The sequence below is a fragment of the Oncorhynchus mykiss genome, chromosome 25, assembly GCF_013265735.2.
Source record: "Oncorhynchus mykiss isolate Arlee chromosome 25, USDA_OmykA_1.1, whole genome shotgun sequence".
In the NCBI taxonomy this organism is placed as follows: Eukaryota; Metazoa; Chordata; class Actinopteri; order Salmoniformes; family Salmonidae; genus Oncorhynchus; species Oncorhynchus mykiss.
Genome location: NC_048589.1, coordinates 125,122 through 141,206, shown reverse-complemented (window position 1 = coordinate 141,206; position 16,085 = coordinate 125,122). Strand labels below are relative to the sequence as shown.

Genomic DNA, 16,085 nt, shown 5'->3' with positions numbered 1-16,085 from the left:
ATCTGTTTGAAATTCACTGCTCGACCTAACAGATTACTGTATGTGTGGGGTACAGAGAGGAGCTCGTCATTCAAACAGGGTCGGCTCTAGCCTTTTAGCAGCCCTAAATGAGATTTGGCGACAAAAAAAAAAAAAAAAGAGTACATTTCCTACAATTCCACACATTTTGCAATGGGTTGTAGAGAAAATGTTGCAGTTTTAAAGAAAGTTTTCTACAGATTTTGAATTGGGGCCGAGAGAAAACATAGCAATTTTAACACATTTCATCCAATTCTACTCATTTAAATCAAATCAAATGTATTTATATTGCCGTTCTTACATCAGCTTATATCTCAAAGTGCTGTACAGAAACCCAGCCTAAAACCCCACACAGCAAGCAATACAGGTGTAGAAGCACAGTGGCTGTCTCTAGAGAGTTTAAATCAGCAGGTCTTGGACAGGTAGCACGTCCGGTGAACAGGTCAGGGTTCCATAGCCACAGGCAGAACAGCTGAAACTGGAGCAGCAGCATGGCCAGGTGGACTGGGGACAGCAAGGAGTCATCATGCCAGGTAGTCCTAAGGCATGGTCCTCAGGTCCTCCGAGAGAGAGAATTAGAGAGAGCATACTTAAATTCACACAGGACACCAGATAAGACAGGAGAACTACTCCAGATATAACAGACTGACCCTAGCCCCCGGACACAAACTACTGCAGCATAAATACTGGAGGCTGAGACAGGAGGGGTCAGGAGACACTGTGTCCCCATCCGATGATACCCCCGGACAGGGCCAAATAGGCAGGATATAACCCCACCCACTTTTCCAAAGCACAGCCTGCATACCACTAGAGGGATGTCTTCAACCACCAACTTACCATCCTGAAACAAGGCCGAGTATAGCCCACAATTATCTCCGCCACGGCACAACCCAAGGGGGGGCGCCAACCCTGACAAGAAGATCACGTCAGTGACTCAACCCACTCAAGTGACGCACCTCTCCTAGGGACGGTATGGAAGAGCACCAGTAAGCCAGTGACTCAGCCCCTGTAAGAGGCAGAGAATCCCAGTGGAGAGAGGGGAACCGGCCAGGCAGTGACAGCAAGGGCAGTTTGTTGCTCCAGAGCCTTCACACTCCTGGGCCAGACCACACTCAATTATTTAACCTACTGAAGAGATGAGTCTTCAGTAGACTTAAAGGTTGAGACAGAGTCTGCATCTCTCACATGGGTAGGCAGACCTTTCCATAAAAATGGAGCTCTATAGGAGAAAGCCCTGCCTCCAGCTGTTTGCTTAGAAATTCTAGGGACAAATAGGAGGCCTGCGTCTTGTGACCGTAGCGTACGTGTAGGTATGTACTGCAGAACCAAATCGGAAAGATAGGTAGGAGCAAGCCCATGTAATGCTTTGTAGGTTAGCAGTAAAACCTTGAAATCAGCCATTGCCTTAACAGGAAGCCAGTGTAGGGAGGCTCGCAATGGAATAATATGATCAATTTATTTTGGATCTAGTCAGGATTCTAGTAGCTGTATTTAGTACCAACTGAAGTTTATTTACTGCTTTATCCGGGTAACCGGAAAGTAGAGCATTGCAGTAGTCTAACCTGGAAGTGACAAAAGCATGGATACATTTTTCTGCATCATTTTTGGACAGAAAATTTCAGATTTTTGCAATGTTACGTAGATGAAATAAAGCGGTCCTTGAAACAGTCTTTAAATGTTCGTCAAAAGAGAGATCAGGGTCCAAAGTAACGCCGAGGTCCTTCAGTTTTATTTGAGACGACTGTACAACCATCAAGATTAATTGTCAGATTCAACAGAAGATCTCTTTTGGCCATGGGGTGGGGCAGAGACACATTCTTTCACTTCTAAAGCAAATTGTCTGCAGTTCTACACATTTTGCAATGGGGTGGAGAGACATTTTTGAAATTTTATAACAAATTCAACTGTTTTTCCATGACTTATACCATGCTAATGATATCTGAGTGATAGGGACTATCAAAATCAATGGTACACCCTGGAAGTCAGGGCCCCTGGGCACCTCAGTTTTTACAATTTGATAATGCACAGATTTGGTCAAATTAATTCGGATAAATTCCACCACTAAAATTCCATGACAACGATAGAATGACAAACAAATTAAATATGTACTGTAGGATATAGCAGCCTATAGGTAGGTATGGTGGTTTCTTCCCTGTCTTCTATCTCTCTGGAATAACTGTAGGTGTGTGCAGAGGCATGTTGGTCGGAGCATTTTGACCATTTTGAGCAGGCCAAAGCCGACTTAAAACAGCCACAGACAGAACTTTAACAGGGGTTGCTAAAATGGCTGTCCTCAAAAGCAGTTTGTTATGGAGTTGGTACTCATGTACAAGTACGATGCACTTGAACTCGCCGTACTGTCCGAGTCCTTAGCTTACAGAAACGTACCACTGCGTATGCAGACAAACTGATCCACCGAATTAACCTTATCACACCAACCAGATCTAGGATCCAAATTCACTGGGTGTCTCCTTGATGTTCATAAAACTCCACTGACCCCCTCTTGTGCAGAGGAACCCTGAACAATATGTGGCTACGTGGTTATGGTGTTGTCCACCACAATTCGAAGGGCACTCAAATTGCTTAAAATAACCCTCATCAAGATCTGTGTCTGTTGCCTACACCTAATAATCCTACTCATCATCATTACAAATAGAAGATCACATCTCACAACGATGCTTGTTTAGTAAAGTTAGATCAAATCTGAATCAACGTCTCGCAAGTATCACAGGCCGGCTCATAGCCTGTGGCAAAAATGAGGGGACGCAAACAGGTATAGGCCAATTAAAAAAAAAAGATTTATTGTAAACAAAACTATTAACTTTGAACTAAGAAAAATGAATGAGGTGTGGAAGTATCATAATGTAAGGTGTATGTAAAGTGCATGGATGCCTGAATCTGTGTGTGTGAATGACTGAGTGAAAACTATGCAAAACTACAAAAGAACAAACAAAACAGGTTCATACCTGGAGGAGCAGAGAGAGAGAGAGAGAGAAGTGATTAGTGACACAGTTTAAATACTTAGAGCCCAGGTGACTCCAATCACTAACGACCCTCTGCCTGCAGAAGAAACCACCCCTGCACTGCAGAGGAGGAGCCGTGACACAAGATCAGTGATTAATTAGCATATTCCATAACATAACCAAAAATAATAGCATAATAGGCCTATACTATGTTACACCAAAAACACCTCCTCAGTCAATTCTTATCTGAAGCTGAATAGTAAAAAAAAAATCATAACGCGAACGCGGCCAAAACTCAACAGCGCCCACCACTAGATAGGATACAGTATACACTTTGATTAAAACAAAATAGGCCTACAAGAAAGGCTGATGGATAGATATTAAGCAAATCTGGAGTCAGAAATGGTCATTCCAACACTGACAATGAGGTAGGAACTATTCCAAGCTATATGTTCTTCGTTTTGGCACCATACTTCACAGCAATACTTTTTTTTGTAATCTACAGGGGATACAGATGAACCTTTTTATTTGAAAACAGATTTGGTACCATGTACTGTATGTTCTATTCTGTTCTGTTTTATACTATTTCAATTTATTCTGTTCTGTTCTTACCCCTTAAGTACTTACTTATCAAGTAAGGTGAAATTAAATTGACTTTCACTCGTGTGAAACAAACTGCATGGATTCTTCTAGAAGAAGCATAGGAGGGTCCCACTGGGAACACACTGGTTGAATCAACCCCACTGGGCACAGATGTCAATTCAACATCTATTTCACGATGGTTAAACATAATTTCATAGAAATGACGTGACAACAACACACTGACAGTGTTTTTATAGAGCCTAGAGAGAATCAACCAGTGTGTGCCCAGTGGGACGTTATTTTCACGCCATTTCAATGAAATAACGTTGAACCAACGTGGAATAGATGTTGAATTGACGTTTGTGCCCAATTGAGTGTCTTCTTTTTAAGTAAGCAGTTTCTTGGAAGCTGTACAAGTACTCAATGAGCCAGAGAATAGATTACTTTATCTGGGGTTAATTGGGGTGAGGGGAAAGAACAAACTGCCTTTATGAGAGATGTCAGGAATCCTCTATTGCCCTTTAGATTCTCTCTAGGCTCTATAAAAACACTGTCAGTGTGTTTCCCAAATGGAACCCAATTCCCCATTTAGTGCACTAGGGCCATAGGGCTCTGGTCAAAAGTAGTGCACTAACTAGGTAAAAGGGTTCCATTTGGGACAAGTTTCAGTGTTCCTCTGACCCATGCATGCAGAGTCCCTAGAAAACCTAATTAATGTTAAGCTCATGCATTGTAAGTGTGTTTGAATAAATACACTGTCAGTGTGCATTGGTTGACTGTCAGATATTGACTAGACCTAGACAGTCTCGTCTTGCTGTCTACAGTCTATCACTTTGGTCCTAAGGTACTGTAGCATTTATTTAGACTTTAATAAATATATACATACTACCATTCAAAAGTTTGGGGTCACTGAGAAATGTCTTTGTTTTTGAAAGAAAAGCACATTTTTTGTACATTAAAATAACATTAAATTGATCAGATTTACAGTGTAGACATTGTTAATTTTGTAAATGACTGTTGTAGTTGGAAACAGCTGATTAAAAAAAAAAATAATATCTACATAGGCGTACAGAGGCCCATTATCAGCAACCATCACTCCTGTGTTCCAATGGCACGTTGTGTTAGCTAATCCAAGTTTATCATTTTAAAAGGCTAATTGATCATTAGAAAACCCTTTTGCAATTATGTTAGCACAGCTGAAAACTGTTGTCCTGATTAAAGAAGCAACACAACATTCTACACTTACTGTAGATGCAGGTATGGATATTGTTTTTCCTCTCAGACCGCAAAGACATGTTGTTTCTTGATTTGTTTTACAGTAACCCTTAAGAGGAGTTGGGAACAACCCGATCATGTCCGTGCAAGCCAACCCTTTAATATCTTCACACACCTGACATGTTTAGTGCAGTCAAAAAGTCCTGTGTTTTATATACAATACCAGTCAAAGGTTTGGACACACCTACTCGAGGGTTTTTCTTTATTTTTACTATTTTCTACATTGTAGGATAATAATAGAGACAAACTAAGAAATAACACATGTGGAATCATGTAGTAACTAAAAAAAGATTCTTCAAAGTAGCCACCCTTTGCCTTGATAGCTTTGCACACTCTTAGCTTCATGAGGTAATTACCGGGATTGCTTTTCAATTAACCTCTTGGTGTTAGGAGGCAGTATTTACATTTTTGGAGAAAAAAAAAACGTTCCCGTTTTAAACGGGATATTTTGTCTTGAGAAGATGCTAGAATATGCATATATGCAGCTTTGGATAGAAAACCCTCTAACGTTTCCAAAACGTTTCCAAAACTGTAAAGATATTGTCTGTGAGTACAACAGAACTGATGTTGCAGGCGAAAGCCTGAGAACAATCCAATCCGGAAGTGCCCCAGGTTTTGAAAGCGCTCCCTTTATGGCTGTGAATGTACCATCAATGAGCTTACACTTTCTACCTATTCCCCAAGGTGCCTACAGCATTGTGATGCATTTCTGTTGAAGAATAGCCGTATCGGGGCACATTGCGTAAGTGGTCACATGGTGGCTCCGAGAGAGATTCTCACGTAAAGTGCAGAGGTAGCCATTACTCCAATCGGTCCTAGAGAAAAAGGAATTGTCCCAACGGATATATTATCAAATAGATATTAGAAAAACACCTTGAGGATGGATTCCAAACAACGTTTGCCATGTTTCTGTCGATATTATGGAGCTAATTTTGAATATTTTTTGGCGTTGTAGTGACCGCAATTTCCTGGGCAATTTCTCAGCCAAACGTGAAGAACAAACGGAGCTATTTCACCTACAAAAATAATATTTTGGGAAAAAATGAACTTTGGCTGTCTACCTGGGAGTCTCGTGAGTGAAAACATCCGAAGTTCATCAAAGGTAAACGATTTAATTTGATTGCTTTTCTGATTTCCGTGACAAGTTTGCCTGCTGCTAGCAAGGCATAATGCTATGCTAGGCTATGATAAACTTACACAAATGCTTGTCTAGCGTTGGCTGTAAAGCATATTTTTAAAATCTGAGATGACAGGGTGATTAACAAAAGGCTAAGCTGTGTTCCAATATATTTCACTTGTGATTTTTATGAATAGGAAGATTTTCCAGGAAGATTTATGTCCGTTGCGTTATGCTAATTAGTGTAGATTAATAAATCAATCACATTTATTTATAGATCCCTTCTTACATCAGCTGATGTCACAAAGTGCTGTACAGAAACCCATCCTAAAACCCCAAACAGCAAGCAATGCAGGTGTAGAAACATGGTGGCTAGGAAAAACTCCCTAGAAAGGCCAGGACCTAGGAAGAAACCTAGAGAGGAACCAGGCTATGAGGGGTGGCCAGTCCTCTTCTGGCTGTGCTGGGTGGAGATTATAACAGAACATGGCCAAGATGTTCATAGATGACCAGCAGGGTCAAATAATAATAATCACCGTGGTTGTAGAGGGTGCAACAGGTCAGCACCTCAGGAGTAAATGTCAGTTGGCTTTTCGTAGCCGATAATTCAGAGTACCTCTACCGCTCCTGCTGTCTCTAGAGAGTTGAAAACAGCAGGTCTGGGACAGATAGCACGTCCGGTGAACAGGTCAGGGTTCTATAGCAGCAGGCAGAACAATTGAAACTGGAGCAGCAGCACGACCAGGTGGACTGGGGACAACAAGGAGTCATCTGTCCAGGGAGTCTTAAGGCATGGTCCTAGAGCTCAGGTCCTTCGAGAGAGAAAGAAAAAGAGAGAAGGGGAAAAAGAGAATTAGAGAGAGCATACTTAACTTCTTACGGGCAGGTGGGACGGTTGGGTCCCACCTGGCCAACATTCAATAAAATTGCAGAGCGCGAAATTCCAAAATACTTTATTCAAATATTTAACATTCTTGAAGATATGTGTTATACATCAAAATAAAGCTTAACTTCTTGTTAATCCAGCTGTCTTATCAGATTTCAAAAAGGCTTTACGGCGAAAGCAAACCATACGATTATCTGAGGACAGTGCCCCATCATACAAATGCATGACAAACATATTTCAACCAGGGAATTGCGACACGAAAGTCAGAAATAGCGATATAAAAAATGTCTTACCTTTGATCATCTTCTTCTGTTGGCACTCCAAAAGGTCCTAGTTACATCACAAATGGTCCTTTTTTTGATAATGTTCTTCTTTATATCCATAAACTCAGTTTAGCTGGCGCGCTTCAGTCAATAATCCACTCAGTTTCCCTCTGTCAAAATGCATACAAAATTAATCCCAAATGTTACTAATAAACTTTTCCAAACAAGTCTAACAACATTTATAATCAACCCTTAGGTATCCTAATACCCGAATAATCGATCAAATTTAAGACGGAGAATCGTTAACGTCTTTACCGGAGATAAACAAGAAAGAACGCGCTTTACTCCACGAGCTTGGAAACACTACAGCCAAAATGGGAGCCACCTAGAAAAACTACAAATTCTGGGTCATTTAAAAAAAAAAATGCCTGAAACTGAAAAACCAGCCTCTTTCTAAAGACTGTTGACATCTATTGGAAGCCCTAGGAATTGCAATGTGGGAGGACTTGGACTTTTTTTTTTTGGGGGGGGGGTGGTTTGTCCTCAGGGTTTCGCATGCCACATCAGTTCTGTTACACTCACATACATAATTTTAACAGTTTTAGAAACTTTAGAGTGTTTTCTATCCAGATCTACCAATTATATGCATATCCTAGGTGCTGGGCCTGAGTATCAGGCAGTTAGTTTACTTTGCCCCCTACCCCAAAGAAGTTAAATTCACACAGGACACCGGATAAGACAGGCAAAATACTCTGCAGAAAGCCTCACCGGGAGTAAACTACCTGCCCTACAGGACATCTACAGCGCCCGATGTCACAGGAAGGCCAAAAAATCAAGGACAACCGCCACCCAAGCCAATGCCTGTTCACCCTGCTACCGTCCAGAAGTCGAGGTCAGTACAGGTGCATCAAAGCTGAGACCGAGAGACTGAAAAACAGCTTCTATCTCAAGGCCATCAGACTTTTAAACAGCCTTCACTAACACAGAGGCTGCTGCCTACATACAGACTTGAAATCATTGGCCACTTTAATAAATGGATCACTAGTCACTTTAGTGATGCCACTTTAATAATGTTTACATATCTTGCACGACTCATCTCATACGTATATGCTGTATTTTATACCACATCTTGCCTATGCCGCTCTGTCATTGCTTATCCATATATTTATATGTATATATTCTTATTCCATTCCTTTACTTAGATTTGTGTGTATTAGGTAGTTGTTGTGGAATTGTTAGATTACATGTTAGATATTGCTGCACTGTCGGAACTAGAAGCACAAGCATTTTGCTACACTCGCAATAACATCTGCTAACTATGTGTATGTGACCAATAAAATGTGGTTTGATTTGATTATATTGTTGAATAGATGGGGAGAGGTCTGTCTTTGATAAAGCAATGCTCTGCAATCAACAAATCCTGTAAACTCTGATTTTGTAGCATCTTGACTATTTCCCAGTTGTATGGTCAGGTGCGGCAAAAAATTACCTAGAAAAGCTGCAGCTAGCCCAGAACAGAGCACCACGTCTGGCCCTCAAATGTACATGGAGGGGCTAATGTCAATAACATTCATTTCAGTCTCTCCTGTTTCAGAGTTGAGGAGAGATTGACTGCAACAAGGAGGGGAGATTGATGTGCTGAAAGTACCAAATTGTCTGTTCAGCCAGTTAACACACTGCAAAAAAATCCATACATACCTGACAAGACACACAATCAGTGGTCTCTTCACAGTCCCCAAGTCCAGAACAGAGGCTGGGAGATGCACAGTACTGTATAGTGCAGGGGTATTCAGCTCTTATCCTATGAGATTCGGATGGTTTTCTGTTCTTCTACCTCATACTTAATTGCACTCACCTGGTGTACCAGGTCTAAATCAGTTAATGATGAGAAGGGAACAAGGAAAATGCAGTGGAACTGGCTTCGAGGTCCAGAGTTGAGTTCGAGGGGTATAAGAGCAATGACTACATGGAATTCTCTCCACCTCAGGTAACTCAGGCAAGCAATAAAATCACTTATTAAATACCAGATACAACAACACTGCAAGGAACAATGTGGTCTTTGAAGAGACACAAACCACACACTCTAACACACACCCTCTCACACACACAAACCCACACATACATTTATTTGCTGCATTATTTAGCTGCAACATCCTAAACGTGTCTACATGACAATGCACTTGAATGTTTGAGATTAGTGTTATTCATTTATTTATTTTCTCCTTCTTCGTCTTTTTTTTTAAACAGTCATAATGTTCTTTAGTCGTAGTGTTCTTATTTAAATGTTATTGCTGTTCTTGTCCATTAGTGTTCTGTATTTTGTCATGTTCTATGTTTTATGTGGACCCCAGGAAGAATAGCTGCTGTTCTTCAACAGCTAATGGGGATCTGACTAAAAATCATAAAAAGTTATAAATCATATGCTAATTGTAGTTACACAGTCCTATTCTTACCATGTCAGTCTGTGTGTTTTGATTGACAGGTGGCAGATGTATTATTGCTTGGCTGCTGATGAAAGGTCTGCACTTTAACCTTTTTGGCAAGATTAATCATAGCCCATAAAAACACATTGGACTGTCTTTTTCAGATCACATTGAAAGCAGATTATGGCAGGTTTAGGAAGTTAAAACTAAAGACTAAAACAAAGACCTTGAATCATGCCTCGAGTCTAAATAGTTATCCTTTCCATGTCAATGGTCAGTTTGTGTATAATGCCCTGCATGTGAGGTCTCTGCTGCCATCTGTTGGATAAAAAATTAAATTTAGCCACGACTCCTGTCACTTATGTTCAGAGAACGATAGACAGAGTTTACAAAATATTAAGATCACCTTCCTAATATTGAGTTGCACCTTCTTTTGACCACAGAACAGCCTACATTTTGGGGGGCTTGCACTCTGCACTCTACAAGCTGTTGAAAGCATTCCACAGGGATTGTGGCCCATATTGACTCCAATAATTCCCACAGTTGTGTTAAGTTGGCTGGATGTCCTTTGGGTGGTGGACCATTCTTGATACACATGGGAAACTGTTGAGTGTGAAAAACCCAGCAGCGTTTCAGTTCTTGACAAACTGGCACCTACTAACATATCTCGTTCAAAGGCACTTCAATCTTTTGTCTTGCCCATTCACCTTCTGAATTGCATACATATTCAATCCATGTCTCAAGGCTTAAAAATCCTTCTTTAACCTGTCTCCTCCCCTTCATCTACACTGATTTAAGTGGATTTAGTAAGTGACATCAATAAGGGATCATATCTTTCACCTGGATTCACCTGGTCAATCTATGTTATGGAAAGAGCCGGTCAGACCTTCTCATTTTCTAAACCATATAACGCACCTACAAAGAGTTTCCATATTTCACAAGTTAATATCCACTGTCAAACTGTCGATGACGATAACTATTCTGACAGCAGAGCAGGATAAATGATGTCCATATGGTTTACGAGAGAATACAAGTGGAGGAGTGATACTGTTAATAGAGTACAGACATAAACCTGCCCCATCAAAGAGGAAGTTTGTTTCAAAACATGTAATCCCCAAGTCAAGGACACTCCCACTTATCTTTCCTGACCAATAAAAGGAGCCACCAAACTAGCAGAAATTCTAGCAACCTTCTCTGAGTTGCCCTTATAGTTGTCATGTATATGGAATGTATTCATTAGCATTTCTAGGAGAGGACTTGGCCTCCCAGACAGTGAATTCCTAGAGTAAGGTCTTCTTGCTTGATGATTCCTTTCCTCAACTGAACACATGAGCTCTACTTCACATGTAATGGAAGCTACTCAGACAAGCTTTTTTTCCCCAGAGGTCAAATTCAGAATATGAGCTTATCTTGAAGTAAGGAGAGTATTTTATCTCACTTCGGTATCACCCATATAGCCCAGTGATACACTCTGTTTGTGCTTTTGCCAAATGTAAGACATGACAACGAGCTGTTTATACTGTAGACCTAACAACATTATGGGACCAGGCTATTACCATCATGCCCAGAGTTACATACATGCCTTACATTCAGATGGTTATGACATGGTGGGCTGACTCTGTGGTTGCTGTGTGTGGTTTCTCAGTATGGGTGTTTTTCCCCCAATAACTAATGTCAATGTTGAAAGAGGATGGGACATATGATATTTATGCCTCTTTAACATTCTCACTCACCATTATTCACGATTCATTCATGATTATCCGTAATCGTGATAGTATCTGCATTCATTTAGAAGTGTTTAGAAAGATATTCTATTCTTATTTACATTAAAAATTAGTCTAAAATGACACAATACATTATGTACCATTAATTTATATTGGGCACCACATAATCTGAAACAAATTGCAAATGCAGCCAACAAGTTTGTAGAGTCACAAGCTTGATGTAGTCATTGCGTGCTAGGAATATGGGACCAAATACTTAACCTGATTACTTTAATACACATAAGATAATTTGTCTAAGTACTCATGACACCTTCAAATGGGGGGATAAGATACATAAAATGCTTTCATTTCTAAACGGCAAAACAGATATGTATGAAAATACCCTAAAATAAAAGGTGACATTCGGGAATGTCGCCTCATATGAAACATTTGATCTCAAATCCAAATGCTGGAGTATAGAACTTGACATTTGGTTCTATCTTCACTGTCCAAATAAATATATAGGGGAGTGTATGTAATTGTGTGGAGAATACAGTAGATATGTGCATCGATGCATGAGCAAAGAGGGCATTTCCTGCATTTTCTAGTTTCACATCTTTTTTTTCTTTTTTCACTTTCATTTCCTGTTTATATTCTGAGCTACTGTACTGTGCACACTAGTTACCAAACACGATGCAGCAAATGCTAAAATTGTCCTGTCAGTTATTTTAGTCGCTACGCCTAAGATAAATTATGTAAATAAATCCACTGAAGTTGTTATACATGGGTAGTAATACTATAGTAACAATATTGTTTTAGTAAATGCATAGTAATGGACTTCAGTGGTTTTTGCTATTACAAAAGTGGAATAAGGAGCAGTCCATATTCCTCTTGTGTAATTTCCAAAACTGCTCAACATGTAAACACAATGTTCTTAGTGTAATTACAGCTCAGTAGAATTTGTGGGACAAAATCTACATTTTAAAAGGCCATCACACAGGATAACTATTTAGACACAGTAGGCCTATTCCAACAATGATTTAGCACTACTACTGCAAGTGGAATGGTTACAGGGATAGCCTACAGCTTTTGTGATACAATAATACTCACTGATACTACATTATTTTTAGTGTGATATTTTCAGTGTAGTTTATTATTTGATATTTGCCCAGCAAAAGTTGCAGTGTGGTGTCATTTTTGCAGCTTTTGTGTTTTGGTTTGATCACATTACAATAGGTCCATCACATACGTAACTTGTTCCTTTAAATTGAGAATTCTTCCAACCATTAGGCACTTGAGAGTCATGTTCAGTCATATTTAGAATAAAATACAGTGATGAATAAGAGCCAAATGTCCCTGCATGTCCCTCCTCCTGCTCTCCCTCCACCAATAATCCGCCTTTCCCAGCTAACTGCCTACATCAGTTTGTGTGCCTGTGTTCAGCCAACCGACTCACTCCTTACCGCTGACATCACTAACTAGCCAGTTCCCTCCAGCAGCACCAGAGAGCTTCATTTTCTGATCTGCTTTTGTGTTAAAATGGAGGCTGGCTCCTTGCCTTAAGTGGATTGCCTTCCTGGTCGAGTTTAGATGTTGACATGCACTAAAAGCTGGAATCAGGATGGTTGTGGATGCACCTAATTCCAATGGGCCTTTCCAGACAGTGGCTCTTATGCACTTCAGAGGTACGTAGGAATCATTGTTGCCTTTTGTCCTGGGGAAAAGAGAGACAGCATTTCACTAGCTGTTCCCCCCCCCCCCTGATTTGTCACCAAGATGGGAAGATACGGTTTAATTAAGAGTCTTTGTTTCAGAAGGATTGATGTTTGGAAAGGGTTTAATTGTTTCCTTATAAGGGATCGGGGATGTTTTTTGGGGGATGGCATGCAAGCTCCAAGAAAAGAGAGTGTGAAAAGCTGGTTTTACTACCCCCCCCCCCCACACACACACACACACACAGAGCGCAGGGATGTAAAAGGAAGTGAGGTCATAGCCTAGGGAAGGGTTTTGTGTGTTTGTGTGCATGCTTATCTGTGTAAGTGTTTGAGAGAGTTAGAGAGAGGAGGGCGAAAGAAATAGGGAAGGGTAGCCTTTGCCTGTGTTAATTCTGCTTGTCTCTATTTGATCCCGGCTCATGGTTTGTATAACACCCCAGTTCATCTGGGCACAATTTAGCCATAGGGTGTTGTAGACTCTGCTGCAGCAGCCTCTCCCTGCCCTTTTCCTTCTTCCCTCCTTCCTCTTTCCTATGGAGGAGAGGTTGCATCCGCTTAAGAGGGGGAAAGCCTGTTATTACCTTCCCTTGAAAAAACAAACCTTAACTTCATTGGGATAGGGGGCAGCATTGGGAAGTTTGAATATAATTAGTAGATTTGGATAGAAAACACTCTAAAGTTTCCAAAACTGCTAAAATAATGTCTGTGAGTATAACAGAACTCATATGGCAGACAAAAACCTGAGAAAAATCCAACTAGGAAGTGGGAAATCTGAGGTTTGTAGTTTTTTTAAATGATTGCCTATCCAATATCCTGTGTATATGGGGTCAGATTGCACTTCATAAGGCTTCCAGTACATGTCAACAGTCTTTGGAAGTTGTTTCAGGCTTCTATTGTGAAAGGGGAGAGAATAAGAGCTGTTTCAAGAAGTGGTCAGGCTGAAATGGAATGCCATCCGGTGAAGATCATCAAAGGTTAGTGATTAATTTTAATGCTATTTCTGACTTTTGTGACACCTCTCCTTCTTTGGAAAATGGCTGTATGGTTTTCTGTGGCTAGGCGCTGACCTGACATAATCGCATGGTGTGCTTTCGCCGTAAAGCCTTTATGAAATCGGACACAGCGGCTGGATTAACCTCTTGCGACGAGCAAACCCGTATCTGGGAGCGTAATCATAGCCTCAAACACATTAGCATAACGCAACGGACAGAAATACCCCTAGAAACTTTTCCTATTCATGAAAATCGCAAATTAAATAAATATATTCAAACACAAGCTTAGCCTTTTGTTAACAACACTGTCATCTCAGATTTTCAAAAATATGCGTTACAGCCAACGCTAGACAAGCATTTGTGTAAGTTCATCATGGCATAATGCTATGCTAGGCTCTGCTGGCAGCAGGCAACATTTTCACGAAAATAAGAAAAGCAACCAAATTAAATAATTTACCTTTGAAGAACTTCAGATGCTTTCACTCAGTTAGATAGCAAATGTTCCTTTTTTCCCAAAATATTATTTTTGTAGGCGAAATAGCTCCCGTTTCTTCATCATGCATGGCTGAGAAATCGACCCTAAAATGCTACAACTATAACGGCAAACCTTTTTCAAAATTTGCTCCATAATATCGACAGAAACACGGCAAACGCTGTTTAGGATCCATCCTCAAGGTGTTTTTAACAAATATATTCGATAATATATCCGTCGAGGCAGTTGGTTTCTCATAAGAAGCGATTGGAAAAATGGCTACCTCAGTATTTTACGCAAGGTTTTCTGCGGGAGACACCATGTGACCACATGCCATATATGGTCCCTTACAGCCATTCTTCAATGCAAATGCCTAAAAAGACGTCACAATGCTGTAGACACCTTGGGGAAAACGTGGAAAACGTAAGCTCATTCGTAGCTCATTCACAGCCATATAAGGAGTCATTGGCATGAGGCGGTTTAAAAAAATGCGGCACTTCCTGGTTGGATTTTTATCTGGGTTTCGCCTGTAACATCAGTTCTGTGGCACTCACAGACAATATCTTTGCAGTTTTGGAAACGTCAGTGTCTTCTTTCCAAAGCTGTCAATTATATGCATAGTCGAGCATCTTTCGTGACAAAATATCTTGTTTAAAACGGGAACGTTTTTCATCCAAAAATGTAAATAGCGCCCCCTAAATCCAAGAGGTTAACAAGAAGTATATCTTTAATCCTAACAGTATTTCTGAAATCATAGTAGTCACAAACCACAGTTGGGTCACCTGCTACTGTCCTCTTTTCCTCTGGCATACTGTTATGTATAGCTGAGAACTATTTTCTTTCTCTTTCTGTCATCTGGTTGTCAAAGCGAGTGTGAAAAGTCTTGACTGTCACGTTCTGACCTTAGTTTCTTTTTTATGTCTTTGTGTTAGGTTGGTCAGGGCGTGAGCTGGGGTGGGTAGTCAATGTTCTTTTTTTCTATGTTGTTATTTCTATGTGTTTGGCTTAGTATGGTTCTCAATCAGAGGCAGGTGTCGTCCGTTGTCTCTGATTGAGAATCATACTTAGGTAGCCTGTTTTCCCCATTTTGGTTGTGGGTGTTTAATTTTCTGGCGGTTTTCTCTTTGTTGTTATTTTGTGTAGTGTTCAGTTTTTCAATTAAAATATGACGAACACTTACCATGCTGCATTTTGGTCCTCCTCTCCTTCCACCAACGAGAATCGTTACATGGACAAACCCTCCCTCTCTCTCTCCGATGTCACCTCTCCTGGCTCTGAATTGATTTCAACGTCCACAGACCTCGTTTTTTAGTCAGGTCTAGACCAGCCTTGCTTTCAATGCCCATATACGTCTGGACCGGTTTTTCATTTGGGCCAAACATAGATGTCATGGACGTTCTATGTTTCGACAGCATAGTACATTACAGTAGAGCACAGTAAAGAAAAGCAGAGTATGGTTCAGTACAGTCCATTTCATAGCTGACTCCCCATTCTTTCTGCAGACATTTTTTTAAATATTATTTCGGAGCAGATTTTTAGGAGTTAAAAAAAACATGATCACAAAAAAACAAAGGGAGATTTTAACAAAATTCTGTTACCAAACTTTGCATCTGCACAGTTCTTAGTTAAATGTTTTTACAAAATATTCAGCGTATATTGTTAAAAGTAGCCCTTCT

The 16,085-nt window shown here is 40.4% G+C and overlaps 1 protein-coding gene across 15 annotated transcripts in view; it reads left to right on the top strand.

The window, feature by feature from the left end:
- The first annotated feature begins 12,693 nt into the window (after positions 1-12,693).
- The window catches only part of LOC110505199 (serine/threonine-protein phosphatase 2A 56 kDa regulatory subunit gamma isoform), a 49,885-nt gene continuing 46,493 nt past the window's right edge, over positions 12,694-16,085 (top strand). For 13 of the 15 annotated variants that reach the window (XR_005039465.1, XR_005039468.1, XR_005039466.1 and 10 more), the window contains exons 1-2: positions 12,694-12,915; positions 13,832-13,919. Coding sequence is in view for 9 of the 15 variants with exons in the window: in XM_036962317.1 (XP_036818212.1) it covers positions 12,862-12,915; positions 13,832-13,919 (142 nt within the window). In the remaining 6 variants the exon portion in view is untranslated. The remainder of the gene's footprint in view (positions 12,916-13,831; positions 13,920-16,085) is intronic. The other 2 variants (XM_036962318.1, XM_036962327.1) reach the window with 2 other exon arrangements.